The sequence below is a fragment of the Venturia canescens genome, chromosome 5 (assembly GCF_019457755.1).
Source record: "Venturia canescens isolate UGA chromosome 5, ASM1945775v1, whole genome shotgun sequence".
Lineage (NCBI taxonomy): Eukaryota > Metazoa > Arthropoda > Insecta > Hymenoptera > Ichneumonidae > Venturia > Venturia canescens.
The window spans coordinates 8,535,949-8,561,545 of NC_057425.1; the positions used below are offsets into that span (position 1 = coordinate 8,535,949).

General features: G+C 46.6%; 1 protein-coding gene across 13 annotated transcripts in view; it reads right to left on the reverse strand.

Moving 5' to 3' along the window:
* Positions 1 to 25,597, reverse strand: part of LOC122410918 (nuclear receptor coactivator 2-like) — a 68,835-nt gene that overhangs the window by 22,103 nt on the left and 21,135 nt on the right. For 12 of the 13 annotated variants that reach the window (XM_043419393.1, XM_043419395.1, XM_043419389.1 and 9 more), the window contains exon 3: positions 399 to 506. In XM_043419393.1, coding sequence (XP_043275328.1) covers positions 399 to 506 — 108 coding nt within the window. Of the gene's footprint in view, positions 1 to 398; positions 507 to 5,041; positions 5,301 to 25,597 lie in introns of those variants that run through there. The other variant, XM_043419388.1, reaches the window with a different exon arrangement.

Genomic DNA, 25,597 nt, shown 5'->3' on the forward strand with positions numbered 1-25,597 from the left:
ATTATAAATCGAATTACGGCGTGTGCGTCGCAGCAACAAAGCCTACTAAAATGATCTCTTCGGATTCTCTTTCGTGTCTCGCTTTTTTCGAGGATTCTCATGGTGCTAAGATTGTTTGGTGAACCGAATCACGAATCGGAATGATTGTGGAATGAGAGAATAATCCGGAGATAAATTCCTCCGATTAAAGCTTATCAGGCTCTTTCGCATCAAGAAATTTGACGAAAAGCAAATTAAAAAACTGAGCTCATCAAAGTCCAAATTTGATCGAGGGAATAAATTCGAATGAAAAAATGATGGCGAACAGAAATACCGAGTGCTTGGAAGAAAAATGAATTTTTTCATTTCCTCCCAGCGAGAGAGCAGATTCGCTCACGAAATGATGTTTAGCAACTTACATCTGCGACTGCGGCTTTGCATCCGATTTTTTCCTCTTCTTGGTGTTGTTGCCGGTGATTGCACTCATTTTGACCCACAACGGGTCTTGTAGGTCACCCGGGCCAGGCCTGTAACGATCAAACAAGCGAGGAACACTTTAGTCAAATGGCCACTTCAATTAGTCGAAATAGGACGTCATCGAACGTCGTTTTCGATGCTTTTTTTTTTTCTTCTTTGCGCTATTCTATGGAGGCTGTCGACAATCGAACTTCTCCGATATGCTAATTCGGGCTAATTTGTATCAAAGCAGAGAATGTCGGGGCAGAGAACGAAAATTTATTTTCCTCCTCGAAGGAAACGTTTTTTCCATCTTTTTGACGAAAAAGACGTTTCTCCTTTCATCCCCGCTTCGACGGATTTTCGTAGCTTCTCCGCAGAAAATCGTAATTTCCCCGACCCTCACCGATCGCTCCTTTACATGTCGATGCGTACCTTTGGGAAAAGCGGTTTACGAAATAAGCACAAATGCACGCGCCGATCCGCGCGTTTCAGCGAGATCAAAAGAGGGAGGTTTCCAGCGCATCGCTTGCACATTCTTCGCGCTTATCGTCATTCGCTCGTATGCCGACCGCGCCGCGCTCACCGATAAAGAGAGACACTCGACATCGGTGCGCGCACGTGTGAGCGAGCACAGAATCGTAAGGGGCTACGATATTAGCACTCGCACGAATTTCGTGAAAATTGCTAGCCAAACAAACGAGCTCGTGACGCGAGTCGCTCGAAAAATCCACCAAAAGGAGCGAGTAATGACCTTACGAAAAAGGAGAATTGAATGGCTTTTGCTCAAGTTCAACGAACCCTCGCGGAATTGTTACGAAATCACTCTCTCGTAGCCAATGTCCAGACCTTTTTTTCGCCGCTCGCTTTTATTCCCCTCAGTTTCGTGTTTCAGTATCGAGCCCGGGCGAGGGCTCTCGACGAGCGTTGCATCGAAGCTTCCTCCGATACGGACATTCCGGGTTTAATGACTCGAGGAAAAATCACCGAAGACGATCGTCCCTCGGACACTGAACGAGTCAAATTCATCGCGGCCTGATCTCAATTCTTATTCCTCGATCATCCCCATTTTTGCCTCCGATTTTTCGCACTTTAATGCACCTGCGCGGGTTTTCATCACTTTTCATATTTCATTTCGCCTCGCGATCCAAGTTTTTGTGAAAATCTGAATATGCATTTCGAGGAAGAATTTCTGTAGGAGCAGTCAATTTATTTGCATTTACGACTCAATATTTTTTGGCAACTACAAAAATTGTGACGTTCCAACAGTATGCTTTGGCGAATAAACAAACGAACCGTTGGAACGAAAAAATCGTTGTTATTCCAGGAAATTATTCAGTCAACTGCAAAATTGAACTTTTTCACCGAAATTTTGTTCTCCCTGGAAAGAGAATTTTGTAAAAAATCAATTCGCACCGAAATTGCATTGAAAAATCGAGAATTCCTGACTGTAAATCCCGAAAAATTGATACGAATGTGAGAAAGAAAAAAAGAGTCTTGAAAAAAAAAAACCATTTTCGATGAGATTCGTGTCGCGTAATTGCGAAGCGGGGAGCGACTTTTTTCCATTTTAGCTCGCTGGAAGCTCAGGGATGCAGGAGAGAACAACCCCCCGTGGGTAAAAGCCTTCAACGTTCCAGGTACTTTGGCACGTGAAGAGACGTCCAACCGACCCTGACGAGGTTGACGATTTTTTTAACTCTCTCTCGCTCACGGCTCATTATCGCCCGTACAAGAGCGCCCGGTTTTATTCAAAGAGTTAAACAATGTTGCCTTTTATCGAAAGTGCATTCGAGCACGCTCGTTAATCCTATCGCATAAAAATTCATTGATTATCATCGGCTTTATCCTGTGCCGGACGGACGAGAATAAAGCACGTACTTAATTCTTTATAAAATATGATAAAGTGCTCGCGGCAGCGAGTCTCCACGAGCGCGTTATCATTATTTTCATTCTTTTCTCAAGACCTCTTCAAAGCTCCTTTAACGTTGGCTGATCGATTTCGAGACGAAATCGTCTTCTCAGGCAGTCGCTCCGGAACAGCGAACAACAAAAAAATTTCAAAAATTATGTTTTCCCCGTTTTTTTATTATTCTTGGCGCATATTTGGAGCGTACTTTGGACAGAATTTAATCAAATTTTGGAGAAAATGACGAGCGAGAACGCGAATTTCATTTCACTCTCGAATCCACTTCGAATCTCCTTTATATTCAGATTCAGCCCGACGACATTCGGAAAACTTTATTTCCCATCGATTGGTTTGCTCTTTGCTCTGAATTACGAAAACCTATGCACAAAGTTCGTACAAAAATGACGAGAACCAACGATTTTTAGTAGAAAATCAGAAAAAGTTACAGGAAAGATAATTTGTACAATTTTTTACATAAAAAAATCACTTTTTTCATTACTTTTCTCCGTTACATGAAACGTTACAATGGAAAATGTGAATAAATCGCTTACGAACCGCTTCGATCATGCTTTTCGGGCTAATCACTGAAATTTTGGGATTTCGTTGCAACAGAAGGAGGCAGGAGGAGCGAGAGTTTCGTCAGATTAAGAAGTTGGCACGTGGCGTTCGATTCGCACGTGTCTTCCCTTTCGATCAGGAGGGCATCGCACAGCGCCGGGACACAGAGAGATTGGCGCATGAAGTTGCCGAACGCTCGCGCTCTGTCTCTCGGCTGTGCTTTCCTCTCTTCTTTGCCAAAGTATGAACAGAGATATACTAAAAAGGACGACGAAAAGCGAGAAAGAGTCGTGGCGCCAAGATTTCAATCGTTTTTTCCTCCCTCCCTCTTTCCCTTTCGCCGGTTTATTTTTTCTTCCTCCGCACCCACCGCGCCTCCCTGTTTTCTCCCTCGATTTTATATCTTTTTCAAGCAAATATTCTCGAAAACTTATTTACTCGGAGTAACGCCGAATCGGTTCTCACGTTTCCGACTTTTATTCCCGACGCCAAATCTTTCGCCTTGGAAATTCTCATTTCCCAGAAAATGAAAGTACGAAGAAATTCATAAAAATGTTTAAAAAATATGAAGATTCGGCTGCGAATAAATTTTTTGGAATTTTTTTTATTATTTATTTCGTCATAATAAAATGCAGTTTTGATAGAAGCTACGAATCGCGGCGTTCGGTGGAAAAAAATGGGTAGAAAATCGAAACTTTTTCGCCGTTTCCTCTCCACTTTGAGGGAAAAAATGGCTTTTGTACAGAGTTCCGTAAAAATGGTCATTTCCGTGAAAAAAAATTCAGGGAATTCTGCCCGTTCGAGTACGGCAATTCGTGATAAAGTAGATACGAAAAGTGGTAGAAAAAACTGCTGTGTTTTTGCTGTTGAAAAGGCACGAGGAATATTCGATAATGAATCGTGATAAAGAAAATAATCGTAAAGCGAGTTGTAATTGGTGACGAGAACGCGGTAAATCTACCCGTCAGACATAAGCACGAGCGAACGAGCCTTGATTGAGAAATAAAACAAACAGAAAGGTCCCTGAGCCTGCTGGAGCTGTTATTCATCGTTTATCAACGATTTTAAAACTACGCGTTCACGCGAATCCATATACCGGGTGTCCCCGGGCGATCTCGCACTTTTCCGACTTTAATTGAGTTACAAAACGGACAAAAAGACTCGACGACGACGCGAGGGGCTAAAAAATTCAGTGGAAATTCGAAAATCGCATTTTTACGGTGCCAAAACCGCGTTTTCTCGCCACTCGATTATTTTCTAGCTTCCACCAGACTCTCGGGAGGACCAGAATTTCGAAGGTCAATCCCACGACTCGAGGCATGCAAAGAAACCATCAATTTTCGAGGGAGCTGAGCCAAAGAATGGAATCCGAATTTCGATTTTCAGCTAAAATTTCGCAAACGAAAGTCCTCGAAAAACTGTCAACGGAGCAGAATACGAACGGAAACGTGCGCCAAAAGTGTGCTGACGATTTCGCCGAATCTGGGGAGAAAAAACTCAAATTATATAAAATGCAAGGCGAACGATTGCGTTTGGTGAAATAAACACGCGAAAGCGAGTGAGCAGATGGGCGTGCAAACGGCGAGGTTAAGCGCGTACGTTCGAAAAGCATGCGGAGAGCTCGGAACGCGGCCGATATAAAGTGGGATTAGAACGAAAAATCTGCCTCGGCCTCAGGCGTGTTTAGAAGGAGCGGAGGCCTCGTCGGTCGGACAAGGACTGCTTTTTCTCCTCGAGAGGAGCGTTTTGTAAAGCGATCACGTTCTAGCGGCGTCCGCGGGTGTCTCTCGTAATCCGAGACAATGCTGCACGCGCTCGATGCTGCATCGTTTCAGCGCTCAACAATTAAAACGCCCCCACCCCTTAAGGGAGTCGAGAGGTTTCTGGATAAAATGATTTTCGGTATACGAGCGTTTTCTGGCACGTAATTTTCCGTTGTTGGATATCGAGCTCGATCAGAGTGCGTTGAAAACGAAACGAGATCGGCGAACGAAACTCGAGCCGCATTGAATTCCGACTGGAGCACGAAACGCCTTTTTCCGAGGCCTCGTAGCCGCCGGACCGAGCCGTTCGTTCGGGGCTTTCGGCAAAAAAATTATTCGGAAAAGCTCCGGTGGAAGTAAAAGGGGGAAAAAGTACCTTGCATCACGGAGAATTTTCTCGTGAAAATTCAGCGACGAAAACTCCACGGGGGCGAGCTGAGGGAGCAGCTTCAGAGAACCAGGACGACCCTGGCCCCCGGAAGGGCCGCGAGACTTGCCTCCTCGCTTATCCGCCCTGGCCTCCTCGCGCGCCCACTCAACACTCGAGAAAACTCGGAAGCACTTTGGCAGCACGAAAACTCGAGGATTCGATTTGCCTCCGGAGGAAACTTGGGCGCTGCGACATCCGACGAGGGATCAGCGGCCCCGGGCCTCCTCGACGAGAGCCCACGAGCATCTTTCGCCTTTCTCGTACCGCGCGTAAATTCCTCGAGCAAGTGGATTCGACGCTCGATAATAACGACGGCGAGTTCGTCGCCGATGATTCATTCGCGAGCTTCTGTATCGCCTTGAGTTTAAAAAGAGGAATCGGGAGGATGTGCCGCTGAGAAAGAAAGCGAAAGGGAAACGGAGAGTCCTCGTGCGCGATGACGACACAGGAAACCGGCGCGGTTGTCACTGCGGCGATTCCGCACGGAAAAGCACAGACGGTGAGCAGGACGGTTTCGTGGACTATCGACACTCTTCCGTGCCGACTGGATTCACCGACGAATCCCATTCCCCAGGAGCTCGAAAGCCTCCGGACGCAGTTCGAATCGCGATTTTCCGTCGCGCTCTCCGAGCCCCGTTTTTACATCGTCGTCGAACGCAACGGAGCGTTCGCACTCTTCCTTAGTCTTCGGTGCGCACTCGAGGCGCGAGGTCCGATCGGGAATGCGGATTTCAGCGGATCGCCTTGGAGGAGCGCGCACTAAAAACCCGCGTGGCTTCCCCGACCGCTTCTTATTCAGCGGGCGACGAAAACGCGACGACGAAGCCGGCCGCCGCGCGAAAAGTGGAAAAACGCGGCTCACTCGCGATCTGTACTCGCACGGAATAAAAGGAGCCGAGGACGTCACACCGAGAAAAGGAAACGCTGAGAAAAACGCTCCACAAATAACCGACGAATAAACTATTCGAAATGAAGAAACGCGCTCTCAGTCCCGCGCTCGCGGATCTTCCTCCCTCGAAGATCCTCTCTCTCTCTCTCCCTCGATCGCGAGGTGCGCGCCGACACCGCGCGAGTGGGGGACCGCGACAGAGACAGAGCGGAGAGAGAAAAGTGTATTGGACGCTCCAATCGTTCCGTATGATGCGGGACCTGTACAGAGAGACCAGCGCCGTGTGCGCTAGTCGAGCTGCTCTTCTACACCGTGTGCTGCTGCTGCTGCTGCTGCTCGCGCCCGTGTATAATATAGGTCAGTGGGCCAGGGCGATCATGGCAACGCGGACATGCGCGCCATCGGGCGGACTAACTCACTGCGCTGCTCTCTCTCTCTCTCTCTCTCTCGCTCTCTGTTTGTTGTTCAATGTTTTTATTTTCGTTACCGCAAACTCCTTCGAATTGGGCAAAGCCTCGTGCGACAAATTTGCATTTTTCGTTATGAAATTTTGGCTAGTCCTTCGTCGACGCGACAATTTTCATTGGATCTTCCCCCCATTTTTTGCTGAGCTTCTTTTCTCTTGCTGGAACATTTCCTTGGCGTTAATAAATTTTCAATCGATCGCTCGACCAATCTTCTTTCCCTCGATGACGAACTCTTTTGTGCGGGAATTCGCAATACGGGCTCTCTCTCTCTCTCGTTAGGAAGGGAATGGAAGTCACGCGTTAAGACTCGATTCTCGAGCTTTTACGCTCTCCGGATCCTCAGGCTTCAGCTGCTTTTAGCAGTGCGTTGAAAATTCGAAAATTCATCGAATTTGACGCGCCGCGCGACTCGGGGAACGAAGTTTTAGGTAATCGATCGACTTCTGCGGGAATGCTTGAGATTTTAAACGGGGGATCGATTTTTTTCAACTCCGTCGGCAAGTTGATCCTGGAAATACGAAATTTGAGATTCCCCGATGTAAACAGACTCGAGCGTCCCGTAGCTCCGGGTCCATGCGACGTTGCCGCGAGTCGTTTTGCAAAGTGTGTGCGCTTGCATTGTCCCGCGCTTTCCCTGCTGCGACAGAGCTCTGCGGTCGTTCGAAGTACAAGCCCGGCGAGAAGTTTCCTCCGCGAAGCGATTTCCACGATTTTTTGATAAATTTTCTTTTTCTTTGGGCACTCGGCCATCGAAATCGATCGGCTTCGACGGCAAAAGCGAAATCTTTAAATCGACGATCTTCGGGTCAATTTCGGCTGCTGTTTCCCGGCCGGAAAACTCGGGCGTACTTTTTTCTCAACGCCGCTGCGCGCTCATTCGTTTGGTGAAGCGAAAATCGAAGTGAAAATCGGAGCAAAAGGTCAGGACCTTAAGCCCGGGAGGGCTTGATCCACAGAGCAAATAATTGCGCCCGGCGCAAGAGAAATCACTAGAAATAATAAAAACCGTTGCGAACGAAGCTTCCCTCGAGATCCTCCTTCCTGCGACGCGACTAACGACCGAACGCGCGTCACCGTATTTACCTCCGACGTCACACAGCGCTTCGAGGATCCGATCTATATTTACGAAACGAGAAAACTCGCTCGGCTCCGCTTCCGAAATTGTGTCGGACGAAAATATTCGTTTCATCATTTTTATGAACTTCCCATCGACAGTTCCATCGCGCAATGATCCGCAAACATTTTGTGTTTCCGAGCAGCTTCCAATCTTGTTCGACCCTCGAACTCCACCGCGCGTACTCTCAAAACATTTTATCGTACGCTTTTTTTCTGATGGTTCGAAAATTTCTAAAATATTTCGCTTTTCGTCATTTTTTCACATGGAACTGAAAATCCAATCGCTGGCACGAACGCGCAACAACGAAGCGTTTCGATGTCTCCGCGGTACCGAGTTTTCGGCGCCTTTTCAACTGCCGCCATTCCCCGAGAGTGTCTCGGAAAGAAGTGTGTCACGATTTGCACAAAAAGTTGAGTTTTCTCAAACGTGGAAAATTTTACGACGCTGAAGTTTCCAACGTTGGAGTCCCAACGAAATGAATGAAAATAAAATGATTTATCCATCAGTTTTTTATTTCACGAATCATAATTTTGTAGATTGAAAAAATACAAAGTACAGATTCGACAGGAAATAAATTGGAGAATTACTGGAATAATTGGACAGTTTTTTAGATCATTTCGTTGGACTCCAACGTTGGAAACTTCAGCATCGTAAAATTTTAGTTTCTGGTTAAAGTTTGTAACTCATGAAATTTCGATAAAGGGAAATATAGAGAGGAAGAAATTCGAGTGGAAAAAAACGAATTGCGGCGAATCGAAGCGGTCGGATGATTTCGAAAGGTTTTGCATAGTCGGTGCGGCGGCGATGGGCGTCGAGACAGGTGACGATATCCATCAATCTCCGCGTTAAAAAAGGCGAAAAACTGCACGGGCATAGAGCACGCAACTTGGTGGGATAAAAAATCCTATTATTTTTGGATACGCCCACGTTCGTATTATAAGAGCGATCGATCACGTATTTTTCACTGGCCACGAAGTTCGCAAAAATGATTTCTCGGAAACTCGTGATTCCGGGAAGCTCGAGGGGCTTTCGTGTCCGTCGGTCTAGTCACGGGAAAAAAGCTCGGCGCGCGCACGAATAGCTGGAAAGGTGTTCAACAAAATTGGGAAATTTCGGGTGGTTCGAGCGGGGGCGCGATAATGGGAGCAAAAACGACGAAAAATCGAGTGAATTTTCTCCCAAAAACAGAGCGGATCATCCGGGTAAAAAGGCCTCAAAATTCCATCGCGATTTCCCTCTCAATTTGCCCGGGCGAATAAACTTTCGGGCCCGACTGTACGAGCCAATACGAGCCTCAAAGTTGGGGACAATGTCGAAACGTGGCGCATCGCGTCGAGTAGTGAGGAAGGCCAGGAGAAACGAATGAAAGTTTAACGCGTGAAGAGAGCGAGAGCGAGAGCCTGCGAAGCGTTGTTGCGGGATGAGAGTGGTACAATATGCGACGGAAAGCGAACGAATTCTTCGCCAGGGAGTTTCATTCGTTTTTGGCATCTTCAATTTGGCGTCAAAGCTTCGGAAGGAACGAGTGAAAGCTGTCGATACATAAAACGACAATGAACGTGACACGCTGACCAAATTGAGACGTAAGTCGGGGAGTGGGTGAAGCGACGAACGCATACGAACGCGCGTGTGTCTCTACGTAAACACGAATGTCAAAGGTACGCGCGCGTGTGTATACGGACGGGAATGAGGAGGAGTTTGACGCAGCCAGGGCCACGGATAGTACTCGTCACGCGGAACAGTTCCACGCATGCACCTTCCTTCGTCATCGTTCTCGCACCGAATACGTCCATATTTTAACGTCCGCGCGACGTTTCTTTGTGCCCCTCGCTCGACTCGGCGTTGCCCGAGCGCTCTTTCAAATCCGCATTTATCTTGAGAAAAAGAAACGATTAAAAACAACGAGCCACAAGCGACTCTTCCCTCCGGGAGGGACAATCGGAATTTTCAATGCGAGGAGAAAACTGCTTTTGCCTGCCTCACTGTGCAACGAAACCTTCGAAAATGTGATTTTTTACAACTCGCTATATAAAATCCTCGTCATAAATCACCGAGTCTGGGCGACTAATTTCTAAATTCGGGACTGGGGACTAAAATTCGAGGTTGACAGCTCCCGTAAAAAAGTTGGCAGTAAAAAATGCGTTTTTACCAAGTTTTACGATCGAACGATCGAACGACGATTCCTGAATGCCCGATCGATTATTGCCGACGGAACTGGAAGTGTGCGAACGCCCCCGAGTAAATCGTCCCCGTTCAAACTACTCGAGAATATCGACAAAGTCGCCTCCTCAATGAGCCTCATCGAGGAGGAAACAAAGGGCGGATTTCGGACGGTCGGTCGTCTAAAAAATTGGGCTCGTTGAGGATAAGAAAACGAATTGTTAGGCCGCGATGATATTTGATACCTGCTCAGGAGGCTTACAGCGTCGGAGCGCGCCTCAGCATCGCTCGTTGCGATGCCTAGATGAGATGCTCTCCCGAGGGGTAAACACGAAACTCCGGAGAATCCACCAACTCCGGCGAACACGCGGCGGATAAGAGGACCGCGGAGGGGCGGGAGAGAAACGGCGTTGCCATGTCGACCCGAGCCGGCGTGTTCCCCGTGGCTCTGTTGCCACGATGACGTAACAATCGCGTCTTTGCGTCACACACATGAAAAGAGGAGCGGAGGAAGGGACACGGGGACGCGAGAGAAACTGGCTGGCTGGTGAAAGAGCCTCCAGTGAAAAGCGAATAGAGAAGCGAATCTTTGAGAAGTTTGAGCAGGTGGCGGGGCCCTCTTTGTCGACGCTTCGAATAGCCGAAGCGATCATTAATTAACCGAGCGTTCACTGCGTCTACCCAGTTTCGAAAGCGGCTCGAAAAACGCTCGGGAATTCGTTATTTATCGATCGAATATCGACGTTGGATCGTCGCCTCGTGGGATTTTTCATTTCCTGGGGGCGGAAAATATCGCGAGTCGAAATTCCACCGATTTTTATCGAAAATGTAAACTTTTATATTTTCCTCGTCCAAAATTCGAAACGTTACGAAACGGAAACCTCAGTTTTGGGGGGCTGAAGATCGTTTGACTGGAACTCGAGGTCGAGTGTCGAAAAAGTGGGGAGCTTCCTGTCAACCTGGAACTGGAGCTGGAACGTTTTGGCACCCTCGAAGAAGTCGGGCATTCAGAATGCCCGAAAACGTGTTAAACTCGCGAAAATACTTAGATTCCGACACATGCGAAGTGGCGAGAGAGATTATTCTAGATTATTTTCGTTTGAGGCCCGAGAGGTAGGAAGAGGGTCGTTGAGTGGCCCAGCGTGAAGGGAAGTTGTACGGAGAAGAGAGGCAACATCGAATCAATGACCCAGATACACTTCTGGGTCGGCATCAAGCTGCGTCAGTCAAACTATTTCTCCTGCACAGCCCTGCTTTCTCGACTTTACATTTTCTTTCCCCTTTTTCCTCTTCGCTTGTAGAAAAATAATAAAAAAAAAAAACATTTCGGATCGAGCGTGCAACTAAATTTAAATGATGACGAAAGTTGCGAGAAAAAAAAACACAGAATTCCTCGGGATGGGAATTCGCTCAGGGAAGCAACGTTCGAGAATTTCTTCGGAGCTCTTACTTGCGAATGAAACTTTTGTTGAATTGTGGCTTAAAAAATGGAATTTCGATCGAGGAGTTTACTGTGGGAATAAAATTCGTGAAAAAATGTTTTTCACTCGTACGAAAATGATTTTGGCTTCCGAGACTCCCGTTTTAACGGCTCCGGCAGAAAAATGAAAATCTGGAGAAACGGGAGGCGTGCGCGAACCACCGATGAAGGGGCTGCTGCCTCAAGACGAAAGAGGAGAAGCCGATGCCGAGACTCGAGCCTCTGCTTCCCCTCGCGGTAAAAGAGCCACAGCAGCGAAGCGAAGAACGTCAGTCTATGCGCGTCCCATTACGATGTGTATAGTGGGTAGTTTGCGGTCCACACACTCGCGATTCCGGTTCGCGGATGGCGCCGCAAGGTCAGACGAGCCAATACGCCTTCGTGATCGTATATCTCGTCCCATTTGGCCGAAAATCGATACACTAGAAACCACGAAAACGGTCGAACGCCGAGCTCCTCGCGGGCGGAAAAAAACTCGACAAATGCTGGGATGAAAAAATTTTGAAAAAATATCGACAAAGAAGGATTTTCACTGAAATTTTCGTGTCTCAGGAAATGCTCACAGGAATCTTCGTCTCGACTAAATCGACAACGAAGCATTGAGAAACCCGACAAAAGCACCAAAACATTTGCAAGAATCGGGGATTTTAAGTAACACTTGCAAGGGAGTTTTTCATCGTCCATCGTTGTCGACACGGCAGACAAATATTCACGAAAAATTGGACCGGATAAAAAAAGCGTTGGCAGGCCCCAATTTTCGACACACACTTCGCGCGCGCGCGCGCGCGTTTTACGTTTCTTCTTCACGTTTTTCAAACTGGATAAAAATTTGTAACTCTTCCGCAACTTCAGCGGCCGAATGACATAAGCGACTTTTTCCTCGCTCAAAAATGGCTGTTTTTTGACTCACGTGTTTATTCGTCTTTCAAACTCCCCCGGAAATTTATCTGCCGAAGATAAACGGCTTGGGAAACGGAGGGAAAGGTGTTCGCAGGGAGCAGCGCAGCATCGGTAAGAGAGCCGCTTCCACCGGACCGCGCTTTCCTCACTTCCAGTGCGATTGTTGCCGCGTTCGAAATGTTTAAATAAAACAAACACACACGCGAGAGTATAATTCACCGTTCCGTACGTTCGACACCCACGCGCCTCGTCCTATCTTTGCATATCTAAAGAGCATAATCACCCGAAATATACGGGACGACGTACGTGGCTCGACTTTGACATGAGCAGGACTCGAAATTAAGAGAAAGAAACGAGCGACGAGGCGATAAGCGAAGCGTGAAAAAATAGATCCCGCATACAGTCCCTCGTCGGGCGACGCTCTACTCAGCCGATCCACCGAGATTGAAAGAATAAAAAGCGCCCGATGAAACGAGCGTGATCTCAAATCGAACTAGATATTTGGGGGAAAGGAGGAATTCGAAATTTCAACGTTAGTAGCGACGATGTTGCTTCGCTCTTTACAAAACCCTCATCTGCTCGATGCACCTGTACACACATGACGAAGCTGATGTTAATAGACGCGCATCGACTTCGAACGGGCGCCCATACCCGAGCGAGGACAGATGTTCTCGGGCGACTATCATTTCCAAAGACTTTTCGACGCGGGAAGAATTTTAGGAGGAGCCGCCCTTCGCAGCTCGCAACCAAACGCAATTCTTCGCTTTTTATTTTCCCTCCGTTTCGAAACGCCGACGCTCTCGATGAGCGGTCTCCTTTCCTCCGTACGTTCCGCGCGTAAGCTCCGCGACGATAGATTTTCGCCGCAGCTCACCTCGCTGGATCCAATGGGACTGGGCAACGTGTCAAATTCGGATTCAAACGTCGCAGGATCGCGCTCCATCTCGCCGGGGCGAATCAACTTTTCAACTATTTTAATTTCACCTCGCTCGGGGATAAACTCCGATGTTCGGAGGTAAGCGGAGGGAATATTGAACGAGGGAATAAACGGCGACGAAAAGGAGCCGATTAGACGGTAATGCGAGTGAAAAATAACGAAACTCGCGAATTTCGGCGCAATTCACACCGGCCACGCCTCGAGCTACGCACGTAACGCGATTTTTTATGTTATTTACTCGTGTCTTGCGCGCTCTCAGCTCACCTCGCAGCGTCTCCTAATAAATTTTTATCGCTCTCTCACACATGTGCTCCCATGGAAACGATCCTCAAATGAAATTGCACGCCCCTCCGCCCAATTGGACAGCCAACATTTTTCGTCGATCAGTGGCTTCATTGTGGGATTCAAAACACTTTATTGGCGTATCTCAAAACGTTTGAGAAACGGTACAATTTACACGGGGAATTCCGAGTCCGAAACAAGATTAGAAACGGCGTCGAATATTATTTCATTTTCAACGTGAATCAGGCTCAATCCAACCATTCAAATTTCAATTTTCTTTCAATTCCGTATTTTATTTTGTTCAATTTCCCTTTTAAGGAGGGTGGATAATCAGAATAATCAAAATTTCATCAAATTTCGTGATAACATTCTTTGGCGTCGAGTATACGAACACAATTTTTTTTTCAATTTTTTTTATCACATGGTTATCGAATAATTGAGCGTTAAATCAAAGTTCTCATGCACGAGATGAATTTTCAAGGAAAAAAAAAAAAAACTCTTTTCCTCTCAAAAACTCATGAAATTTTTTTTACTACGATTTTAATTCAATGCACCTTGGGTCCATTTTGCACCCGTAACCGAGTGCTTCCGGCTTACCGCTGTAAGCGTTGAAAGCGATCTCAGCGCCTACAGCGCTCAAACGTAAGTCGAGCGCACGCTGTGAGCGCTCTCAGCGCTTACAACGCTCCAACGTACCTCGAACGCATCCTCTGTAATTCAATTTAAAATTAATTATATAAATAATAACGAAGATTGCCAATGTTTATTTTGTAATAAAGTGTATTTATTTATCCACTGAATCATGGATTCAGTGCCAAAATAGTGCGGAGTGGGCACATGTCGTAGACAGTAATCTGCGCAGCAGATACACAAATACTTTTTGTATATCCGTGCAAAAACGTTTTCACTTTGGAAGTGATGTGAAAAAAGAGAATTTGTAAAAAACGAATTTTTTGAATAAAAAAAAAATCAAAATCAAAAAAAAACTGGATAGTTTGGAAAAAATGTGTTTCACGTTCTTTTCGGACAAGTATAAAAATTGAAAAAAAAAAAAAAAAAAAAAAGAGACAAAGAATTTCTCTCATTTTTCGGGTATCCGTGACTTTAGTGTTCAATTACTCGAGAGCTGGGTGGTAGAAAAATCTAAATAAATGTATATTGTCTTAAATATTTTGAAAGAATAGATTTACCAAATTTTATGAAATTCTTATAATTTTGAAGTTTTTAATATTTTTGACATAGTTCAGCATGGCAACATTGTACCGTCGCGATCCACCCCTCCTTAATGTCCTCACATTGAATGAAAGTTTTGATCGAAAGTGAAATTTCAGTCTCACCGGATGTCAAACTTTCGATTCAACTGTGAATGGGACGAAAATTGGACCGAAAGCTTCGAGAAAATTCTCCGCAAAAACGGGTTCGATAATGAACTTTTTCGTCGTCGTCGTCGTCGTCGTCGTCGTCGTCGTCGTCGTCGTCGTCGTAACGATATTGAAAAAAGTAAAAAGAGCATTTGGAATCTGAAATAGAAATGATTGAATGAATAATAAAATAGAGAAAACGTGAGGGTGAAATGGATTTGGATATCGATGCTCGGAGAGTGTCGGGGTATTGGGTAAATCGAAAGCCAGAGTGCGAGAAACGTCGAGGGTCGATGGGAATGGGCGCGTGGTACGAAATTGGCGACCGGGGACCGGGTCCCCTTCTCGCAAAATGACTAGCAGCGCGGCACATACCCGAGGCCTGACCTGCCCCAAAAATCGCGTCGTGACGTTCCAGGGCCTGTCTTGTGGGTTCGGGCGTGTGACGCGCGAGAGTTTGTTTCGATATTACGCTCGGCGCACGGATGCAAAATGAAAGCGGCGTAAGTTTGTGTCCGCCGGTCGATCTGCGCCGCGTACATCCTACCGGGGGAGAATCCGTTCGATCGTTTGGGGAGAAAGAGCGAGATGGGAGCGTGGCGAGGAGTGAGGACACGAAAATCGCCCGAACGTCGAAGGGGGAGACGAGATGGGACGAGTGAAACGACGTCGTAACGGCAAAGCGGCCCACGAGGCCGGAGAGACTCATCGACGGGGAACCCTCCGTGTGAAAACACTTTTACGAACTACTCGAGAAATAATCCGTTATCGCTTGATAAAAAATGAATAAAAACTGAGTCGAAACCTCGCCGGGATCGCGTCGATCGAGGAGGCACCGTTGATCGGACTAAAACGCTGCGCCCGATGAGCGAACCGTGTAAAACCATTTGCGAAGATTCGTGGAAGACTTCGGGACGGTGAACTTGGAAGGATATTTTTTTCACTGCACTTCCGCCGCTCGTTTCGAGTCCTCCTGTTTACAGGCGAAAGGAAAGTTGCTTCCTCGAAGAGCGTTGGGTGACGACGAGTTTCTTGGATCGTGTCCCCTTTGTGTTTATGTGTTTGAGAAACCAATTTTTCCACAAGAAACTCCCTCGTCGTTCGGGTCTTTCGGTTCAACACGCGTCCATTTGTTTTTATTTCGTTCGCAGGGCAGTCGAGCCACGAATTTTCCTATTTATTTATACACACAATCGCGTTGCGTCTCCGCTTTGTGCGGACTCTCGCTGCTGGCCGGCTAACCGCTCTGCTATTGACAAACAAAGAAGCCAGAGGTGAGGAGACGGCGACAACAGAGCGGTCGCCGGGCTGACGAAGACGCGCACGAAGCGGAGAGCGCGATAGCGTGTATACAGGCATAGTTGAGAGGCAGCGCGGTAGGTGGAGCCCGGCAGGAGTGCGGCGATGCGAAATTCAATATCTCCAAATGCCGAAAGTCCACGAAATATCTTGAGCCGCTAGTTTTTAGGGGGGCTAAGATCTGTGGGGAGTTTCGAACCAATCAGCGGTTTCCGGTCATCGGAAGGCTTCGAAGTCGCCTCAGTTTCGTGGTCTCCGTATTCGGGGGCGAATTTCGAGGAGAATTTGAGCTCGTGGATTGTTTTTGTGTTTTTTACCCGTGCCCTGACAATCCGCGAGCATCGTTCGTGCTCGAAGGAATGATGAGAAAATTCAGTGGTTTTCGACTACGAAAATCCGAGGAAATTTTTTGCGCACAAAGCTCACCGAGAGTTCTCGCGATCCCAGATATCGTCGGACTCTATTTCTCCCTCTCTCTGCTCTTCGTGACGCACCGCGCGTCCCCCAGCTACGATCCCATCGGACAACGGCGATCTTTGGGGGACGTGCGGCTTAATTGGGGCGAATACGGACCTCGCGGCTGTTCGGGTTCCAAAAGTACGATCGAAATAGTCTCTCGAACCTCCAGGAAAAAATTCATTCTGCCTCGGAGACTCGTATCTCCTCTGGAAGGAACGACGAATTCGTTGAAAATCTTTTTATCCCAACGAACCAGAGTCGACTCCTGAGAAATTGTCATAAAATTCAAAAAAATATTTATAAAACTAAAAATTGAAAATAACTAAATAAATTCGCACGAAAATACCAAAAAAAACGAGAAATTCGAGGAAAATCGTTGGAACAGTGAACTCTCGAAAAGAGCCGAATTCGAACGTCGCCAAAGCGTTTTGGATCGGTATAATTGGCAAAAAAAAAAAAAAATCAGCACACGAGTTAGACCTTCGTAGTTGTAACGATGGAGAAAACATCGAGAAGCGGGAGGTAGTTCATATTACCGGGAAGAGGGCTGTGCACGAGAGTGTGTACGTCATCGCGGGAAGCCGCGACGACGCCGACGCTGCTCTCGGATCCTTTTACTCCCTCTTTAACATCCTCATATATTTAGCCACGTGAATACGTATAAGTGCACTTCCTTTTAGTCCTTTTATTTCGTCCGTTCGAGAAGACAATGAGTGGCTCTGTCTTATAATTTCATTTCCGAAAAGTCGTGTTCGAGGCGATGGTGGCAAGGGACAGCGGCGTGGGGGGGGGGGGGGGGGAGAGAAATTGGATTGGGAGAAGCGACGTGGCCTATGCGCGCGGAGAGAGCACGTGAGCGAGAATATCGGCGAGCGAGTTTTGAAGCGCCGGAGGCGCGTTGTTTCTCTCGATATCGAGCGATTCAACTGGGGGATAATAATTTTTATATTTTCCATCGTATCGAAAAATTTGCGAAGAAATAGTTGAAATGGTAGAAAAAAATGATTCAACGTCGTAAATCAAATCGATTTTGAATTTATTTGAAATAAAAGTTGTTGCCTCGTTTGACACTCGGGGGCCCTCGCGAGCGCCATCGGGCGATGAAAGAGCGAAGATTTTTCTCAACTTTTGTCAGCGGCTCGAGGCTTTTCTCAATCTATTTATTTTCTCGTTTCATCGTTCCCCGCGTCATCATCCTGCTCGTGACGAAATACAGTGATGAAGAAAACGAAAGTATATTACTTCGCTAAGACAATTATTTCGCTGTGGCCACGCAGGGGAACGACGGTCTGCCTCGCACAGGCGCACGCAGATGGGACCGAGCAGGCTGACAAAATTACGTCTTGGAAGATTTTTTTATCAGTGCGTGTGGGAAATATGCGGGGGCGCGGATAAATTTATACGAGTAGCGTGTTTTGGTGGGTGCTGCTGGCTGTTCCTGTTACCGAGGGTTGCGGCACCGTCGACGTGTGCTTCCACACAGACGCATCGACAAATATAGACTTTTGTGTACGTGTAGCTCGTTTATCGACGTATAAACTCGCACCGCAACGCTCTTACGCAACTCGACGTTGCCTGCCCCCACTCCGCCGCGCTCCATCCTTCTCCGGGCCTTTATCCTATGCCATTTTTCACCCCCTAACGGCGCTAATGTTCGCATAACGATCGACATTGAATTGGCGCCAACGCTCGAGCCCCCCATACGACGAAAAATCATTACGAGATCGATGGAAGCACGCATCGAGTAATAAAAATTAAATTGGGGAAAATTCGACGACGAAAGTGTCGCGATAATACGACGGCACGGTCGTAATCGTTTTTCCTTTTTTTTCAACACTCTTTTCAGGCTCCGGGCAAACTCGAAAATTAGTGACACATTTCGATCGATTTTCAGAGTCAAACTGATCGAAAAACGTAACGAAATGTTGGATCGAGAAGCTCCGATGCTTTTTCGTTTCTTTGGTCACGTTCGCAGTCTTACGCAACGAGACAATGCTGCCTAGATATGTTTGAACGTTAACCGAGATCGGAGGCATCGATTCCCCTCGAGGGTGTAAAACCACCGGGAACTTTCAAGGGAGCACGAAAAAGCTCATTTCTCTCTGTGCATTCGAATGGATATTTATGTGTGGGAAGTTCCCGATAAAAATGTCTGTCCGGAGGTTAGGAAGGAGAGAGGCATAAACCCGGCAACGGTCCGGCGAAATCGATACAACCGTCCAAACAGCCCGAGACGCAATGAGCGAAAGAGAGAGGAAAACCGAGACGGAATGGGAGCGGAGATTTAAAAAATGCGGCCACGTACGGAACGGTGGGCAAGAGGGAACGAAGGTCTGAAAAAATAGGAGAGGCTGCAACACGATGGGAGAAAAAATTTGAGAAAAGCGACAGGGAAGAGAGAAACGGGGATGAAAGACACGAGGAAGGTGGAAGAAGAAATAAATAAGATGAGAAAAATACGAATAATTGAGAAGGAAGAGAGAGATGGAAAAGGAGGAAGGTGTTTGTCGCCGGCGACGGCGTAGCGAGCGGCGGCGTGCGCGAGTGGGTACGTTTGCGCGTTACTTTTTTCTCTCTCCTCCCCGCCCCCGCCCCACCCGGCCCGCCCTCCGTGCGTCGATGTTGTTCCGAGGGTTTTGAGGGTCGATGGCGCTGCCCGAGACTCGGAGAGTGAAGGAAGCGAGGAGCGAGGCTGCCTGCCAGGGCGGGGGGAGTTCGGGGAGGCTAAGAGTATCAACCACCAACCCCATATCGATCAGTCTGCGAGGAACTATCGTCAACCTAGGACGGAGGTCAAGGTCGCTGAAACGTGTGTACCACGCCTCCCTGTATACTTGGGAAGCGCTGGATCGCGGGAGGGCGTCCGAGAGGGACGCAAAGCTCTGGAAGGAGGGAGCTTTGGAAAGAGAGGGTAAGAAAACACCTCGGCGTCGTCGATGCACGCAGAGAGGACGCGCGCGACGCAGCACACCGGGCGCCATCTGCTGGCCCGGGAAAAATCACTGCCCTCCTCCTTTGAACCCCCGTGAATTTTCGACCCACACGCATGCCTCGCGCATCACATTTTTCCCTCGTATATTCACTCTTCCCTTGCCCTTCGCCCGCCGAACTTCCACGACGGTTCATCACTCTTTTGCTCCCGTTGCTGCTTTCTTTTTTCTTTCTCTTCATCCTCCCCGTGTCTTCGCACTTTTTCGACGTCTCAAGCTTTCGAGACGGATCGTACAAGAGCATCAAAGACTCGGAGATAAAACGATATCGTTCGACACAAAGAACGTTCGGGAATAAGAGAAAAAGAGGAAGCGAGAGGGTGCCGAAGATCAGTGGCGACACCTGGGTGGGCATCATTTATAATACACGCGTCACCTAATACGGCCGGGTCCCTCTATCTCTCCGTGGTGAAATAAAGAAGACGGTGACACATCTTGTAACACGTATCAATCTTTTTTAAACTCAGTTTTTTCTCATTTCCCCCCCCCCCCCCCCCCCCCCCCTCGCCGCGACATCCTTCGCCTGTCTCGTTGACAAGAAACGAACGGGAAAAAGTGTCGTATGCATGAAAACATGTGCGGCTTATCGTGGGAGTCGTTGATAGACGCGAATGCAAGCAATAAATTTAAAACAACGCACTCAAAGATATTCGGTTTACAGTTTTCTTGTCGATACTCGTTCTCGATGCTCAATTTTCGATTACTTCTCTCGCATCAAATGTCGCATAAAACGCACTTTTTAGGTTACAAGTACAAAAAAATCGAATTGAGTTTTCAGGTTGGAAAATCCTCGATAAAATGACGGTTCTGCGTTACGAAAATATTCTTTCGATGTTTAGTATTTGCTGACTTTTTTTTCACTTGTACCGATTTAAATTGAGCAGTAACTATGGCAAAATGTACACAGCCGGACGGTACGAACTGTAGCACGTGTCGTTCCGTACGAATTGCTCGCGTATATGATTTCTGTCGCGACTCGAATTTGCCCACGCCCCTCGCACCTCCATTACTATATAAATCCCTCGGGCTCGCCCACACGACAATTTCGAGTTTTCTACGCACCGGACGTAAATCCCGCACGATTTTTGCGTCTTTATTGACGAAATGGAAAAAAAAAACAAAAAAAAAACAAATAATTATTGTTTCGGAATGAAAAGTGTGAGCGTAGAGCATCCGAAACTTGCGTCGATCGACTTCGTTCCTCAAAGCAGTCGCTTTCGTTAAAAAATCCCAATTTTTATCTCGAATTACGAAAAGCTGGGGCAATTTCGATTACTAAAAATCCAAAATTCATATTTTTCAACGCGTCCGAAGCAATAAAAAGTGCAGCAACTCACTGGCAATCGTCGATGGCGATTGGACAATTTTTTTTCTACAAAAGCTGCGCGCTCGCCAGAATCTAAACTCAGCCGAATAACTTACAATCCATCCGAGTAAATGTTACGTATTTTCTATGGCGGGTACCGCGACGAGTACACACGAGGCGGCACCGTGCAGCGTTTCACGCCGCTCCGAGTAGACGCTCGCACGTACATATTCTCACGAGCGATCGCAGAGTTAGTCACGAGTCGGTTCTCCCACTTTGTAGAATCTAGCGAGAAAAGAGGGGAGGGGGGGGCGAGAGAGAACGAAACTATCACCAACGACCTTGGAAAGTTTGTGCAACTTCCATTAGAACGGGACAAAGTTCTCGCAGCGGAGTGTGTGCCGAGTTATCCTCACTCAGACTCGGAGCTGCGAAGATAAACGAGAGACGCTGTCCCAGGACTCGTAATCCTTTGGAAAGAAAATTTTCTCCCGCACCTACTACTAGATTACGTGTAAGCTCCCGAAAGAAAGATTCCCCTACTGCGAAACTTGGTAATTAAAATAATAATGACTTTCGTTAATATCCGAGATGAGTGTGTCGCCAAAGTTGTTCCATCATATTCATGCGTGTTCTTTTGATTTTTCAAGGGGAGGGTCGATTTCGTGTTTTTCTTAGCAGGAACAACGTTATTTTCGCTTGGGTCGTTACCGAAATCATTTTGTTTTTTTCTCTGATAAAAGAGAGGAAAAAAGACGCTTCGCGAGCTCGGGAACACGAAGTTTTTTCGGACATAACCTCACTCTTGGATGAAAATTCTCGCGAACGGTGACGAGCCGCAATGTTTTTGAAAATTGTGTATTAAATATCGATTCCAAGTCCCTTCGAGCTACTTTTTCGTCGAATTTTTATAAATACTTGGAACTCGGTGTGTTTTTTCTTCGTAAAAGCTTCAGCGAGCGAAGAGCGAGTTTGGTGACTACGAAGTGTGAAATTCGAGCGAGGTGCTTTCAATGTTTGATATTTTTCTCAAGTATTTTTCAATAGCGCATACGCGCGCCTGTATATTTGTATCTGCATTTTCCTGCTCTTGGCATCTCGTGATTCACGACATTGGCCCGCGTGGTTCGCTGCTCACCACACTCCACCGTTCGAGCATCTCCTTTCTATTCTCGCCCCGTTCGAAGGAGCGCGATCACCGCGCCACAGTGCTCTTCCTTTCTCTCTCTCCCGTTCGCTCTCTTTTTCTCGCGATGTTCGATGGACGGTCCACGAGAGAATGGAGCCTCGATGCTCGTCGCTCTATGTCAAGGTCAATGCGCAATTTTCGTGTATTATTCAACTTGATTTCTCTTCGAATCGTTTTTTTTATTTATTCGTTTATGTTCGTTGCGTCGAAACTACATTTAGACGGGATTCGATGGAGGGAAATGAGTGAAAACATATTATTCAATCGAATCGCTCAAAAGCAATGTCAAAGGTATGGAAATTCACGGCAATATGCTTTCGTGTCATTTTGATTTTCATTGGAAAATAACAACGCCACGAAATAAACAACCGGAGACACTGAATTAAAATCCCATTCGAATATTTCCGAGCGTTGTATTCACGAGATTAAATTTGTTTTTAATCGCGTGGTGCGCAGAGCGAAGAATCGTTTTTTCTCCCATAAACACGTCAGGAGCTTGGGACATTGGAGAAAACGTGGAAATATTTGGCCGTGTCTACACGCAAGGACGAAAAATCAATAAATTTCTTTCTCTCGAGTGAGATAAAAGAGAAAATATTGAAAACGGAAAAAAACTCTGACTGCAAGTCAAATGGAGAACTGTACAGCGCTGAATAACGGCCAATCGGTTCGTCCACACACTTTCTTTTTATACACGCGAGAATGATTTTGTCACGATTCCACATTCGAACGGAATTTTCGTTCTCTCCTCCCGACCCCACCTTTTCCATAATCGTGGGGACACTTAATAAAATCACAAAATCGATTAAACCACAGAGAAAGTTTTCAAATAAATAAAATCAATCTGGAAATCTATTTCCAGTTTCTTGAATATATTTATCGTAATTTTATTTTCTTCATTTTGTCGCACTGGAAATATCGAACGTTCAACAATCGTAGCGAATAATTAGTTTACATGCTCGCGGTGACTCGGGAGTCGGCGAAAAGTGAGGTTAGGTTTGTCGATCGCGTCAACCGTCACACGCGAGCACGCCAAAACTTACAGTGCTGTTTCATGACGAGAAATCCGACTTTTACGGACGTAGCGATCGATTTGCAGAACGCAATTCTTTCTTTTTTGATTTTCTACAATATTTTACGGTTTTCCATCGAGTGACCGTGGATTCGTGAGCAGCGGATCTAGAGTTTGTGAACTTCCAGTCGACACCGCCGTGAGAAACGGCGCTGCAGTAGCTCGGAGGCCTAACCTCTCATTGTCAGTACGAGAAACGAGAAAAAATGGCGAAGCATCGTCGTCGGTTCACGTGTTTCCAAAGAAGTTTGTATAAACATGAAACGTTCGAAAAATTCGAGAATCTCATCCAACGTAATAAAGTTTTAGGTATTCGCGAGTGAAAAATGTAAATATTCTGCAAAATTTCATTCGCGTCGATTACGAGTGCCGAAGAGTGTGTCCCAGAATGTGCGATTGATGACAATAAACACAGCGAGCTAGCTCCCTCGGACGAGAAATTAAAATTTTCCTCAAGTCCATTCTCTGCACACGCTCTCACAAAATTAGAACGAGAAGCGAGAGATAGTGAAATAATGAAATTCCTCACTGGACGACCAAGTGCATTATCAACGTCGAAGTTAAATTTCCTACATTTCTTGGGACTGTATTAAGAGCCTGATCCCCACAGTTTATTCCCAGCGTGAAAACACCCTGAAAATTAAATCTACGGAATGTTTCTTTCAGCTTCGAACTCTCACAAGTGCGTTATGAACCGACCGAAGCGACGGGACGAAAAAAAACTCGAGTGGATGATATTCATCGTTTTTTCTCATAACACGCAAAAGTGTTGAATAGAAATTGACAGGAGCGAAAAAATTCGTATCAAAGACTGGCCAAATTAGAAAAATTCTTCCAAAAACTGACTTATTTTAACGTCCTTCGAGCACCGGAACTTTTCGACACATTTTTCCGCGCCTAAAATTCTCGGGATCGAAATGAGGTTAGAAAGAAGAGAGAGAAGATAAAAGTGGCCTAATTCGCGCGGGGGACGATGGTGAAAAGTGGATGAACGTATATCGTTAGCGAACCTTGACCCACGATGTCCGGTGGTGCGCGAGTGTCGCGAAGAGTGAAAGAAATGACAAGAAAGGAAAGAAAGTGACAGAACGGCCGAAACGACTGTGAAGACGAAGCGTGTGAAGAGCGTCGGGGCTAAAAAGTGGCAACAGAAACGAAATTCGATCGCGCATTGATCGGGAAATGTGCGCGATTGGAAAGAGGAGAGAAAGGGAAAGCTAGAAGCGTTCCGCACCTAACGAGAATAAGCCGGAGCACGAAGAGGGAATAATAAGAGAAGCTTTTCTGTGGGTGAATGAGAAAAATGAAAAAATATGACGGAGCCAGAGATGGAGAAGGATGAGGACACGTGTATCCTACCGATGCTTGTCGCCTTCGAGTTAATGCCCCGCTTCTGCGTGGGATACAAAGGAACAGCCAAGGCAGGGGAAAAGTCACAGGACTGCCGATGCGGAGGTGGCTCAGAGGTTGCTCACCGTCTCTCGGGACAACGACGAGGAGTGATTGAACTACATCGAACCGAGAGTCAAATAAATTTGCTCCCTTCTCCATTTTATTTCTCAACGAATATTTTTATCGAGGCCATTTTTTCGGGGGTCTAATTCAAGAAAACAACGGCGAGTTTCCATTCGAATAAATTACTTTTTCGAATGAGATTTCTTCGAGATTCTGCGTTGTAGGAAAGTAATGGTAAAAATCATTAAATATTCATTCTTCGATATTTCTCTAACGAATCGTTTTGCAGTCGCTAATAATTTTCTTCTTTCCTCTCTCCGTTTAATTATTCTCAATAAAATCACCGCAGTCGGCGACTCATTTTCTCTGATTAACTCTTCGAAATTCGAAATCGATTAAATTCCGAGTTAATCATTTCTCATTATACAATTATCGGAGTGGATCGGATCTCGATGGTGGTTCGGAAAAATGTGCTTTATTCAGGAGGAATAAATCCATTCATCTCGTCGAATGTGCTACTTGCCGGGCAAGCAGCGGAGAACAAAAGGAGTGTAAAAAAGCAGCAACGAGCCCTCTCTGCGCTCGTAACTCACTCGGCGCTCGCTTGTGTAACGCCGTAATCATTTCCACGGCCTTCGTAAGCGAGCACAGCGCGCGCGCGACTCGCAAGTAAAACTCAACTTTCTACGCAAAACTCGCGGCGACGAGCCCAGACTCCGGCAGCATACCATTTAGTTTGCTATCAAATCGTAACCGTGTGCATAAGACGATTCTGCGTTACGCAAACCGGCCGTAAGCATTCCGACCTGCGACCCCGAATAAAAAATTCACTATTCTCGCCCGCGACTCTCGCGGACGTAACGCTTCCATCATTCTTCGAAAAAAGTCCTGCGAGATTATTTTCCTTGAATAATTGAGCGCTGAATAATTTCTCTCGATCCCGAAATTCACGAATGCGAAACGAACCTCGACGACGCTCGTCGAACCTTCGTCGGAAGATTCGAGTACTTTCGCAGCGACTCGTCATCGCTTAAGGTCAGAGAATGCGAGCTTGTTCGAAAGATGCGAGATTACGAGGCGCGAATTTCCGAGATGGCATGCCGATTGGCAAGTAATTGTGTCACCGAGTTTCGTTGCAA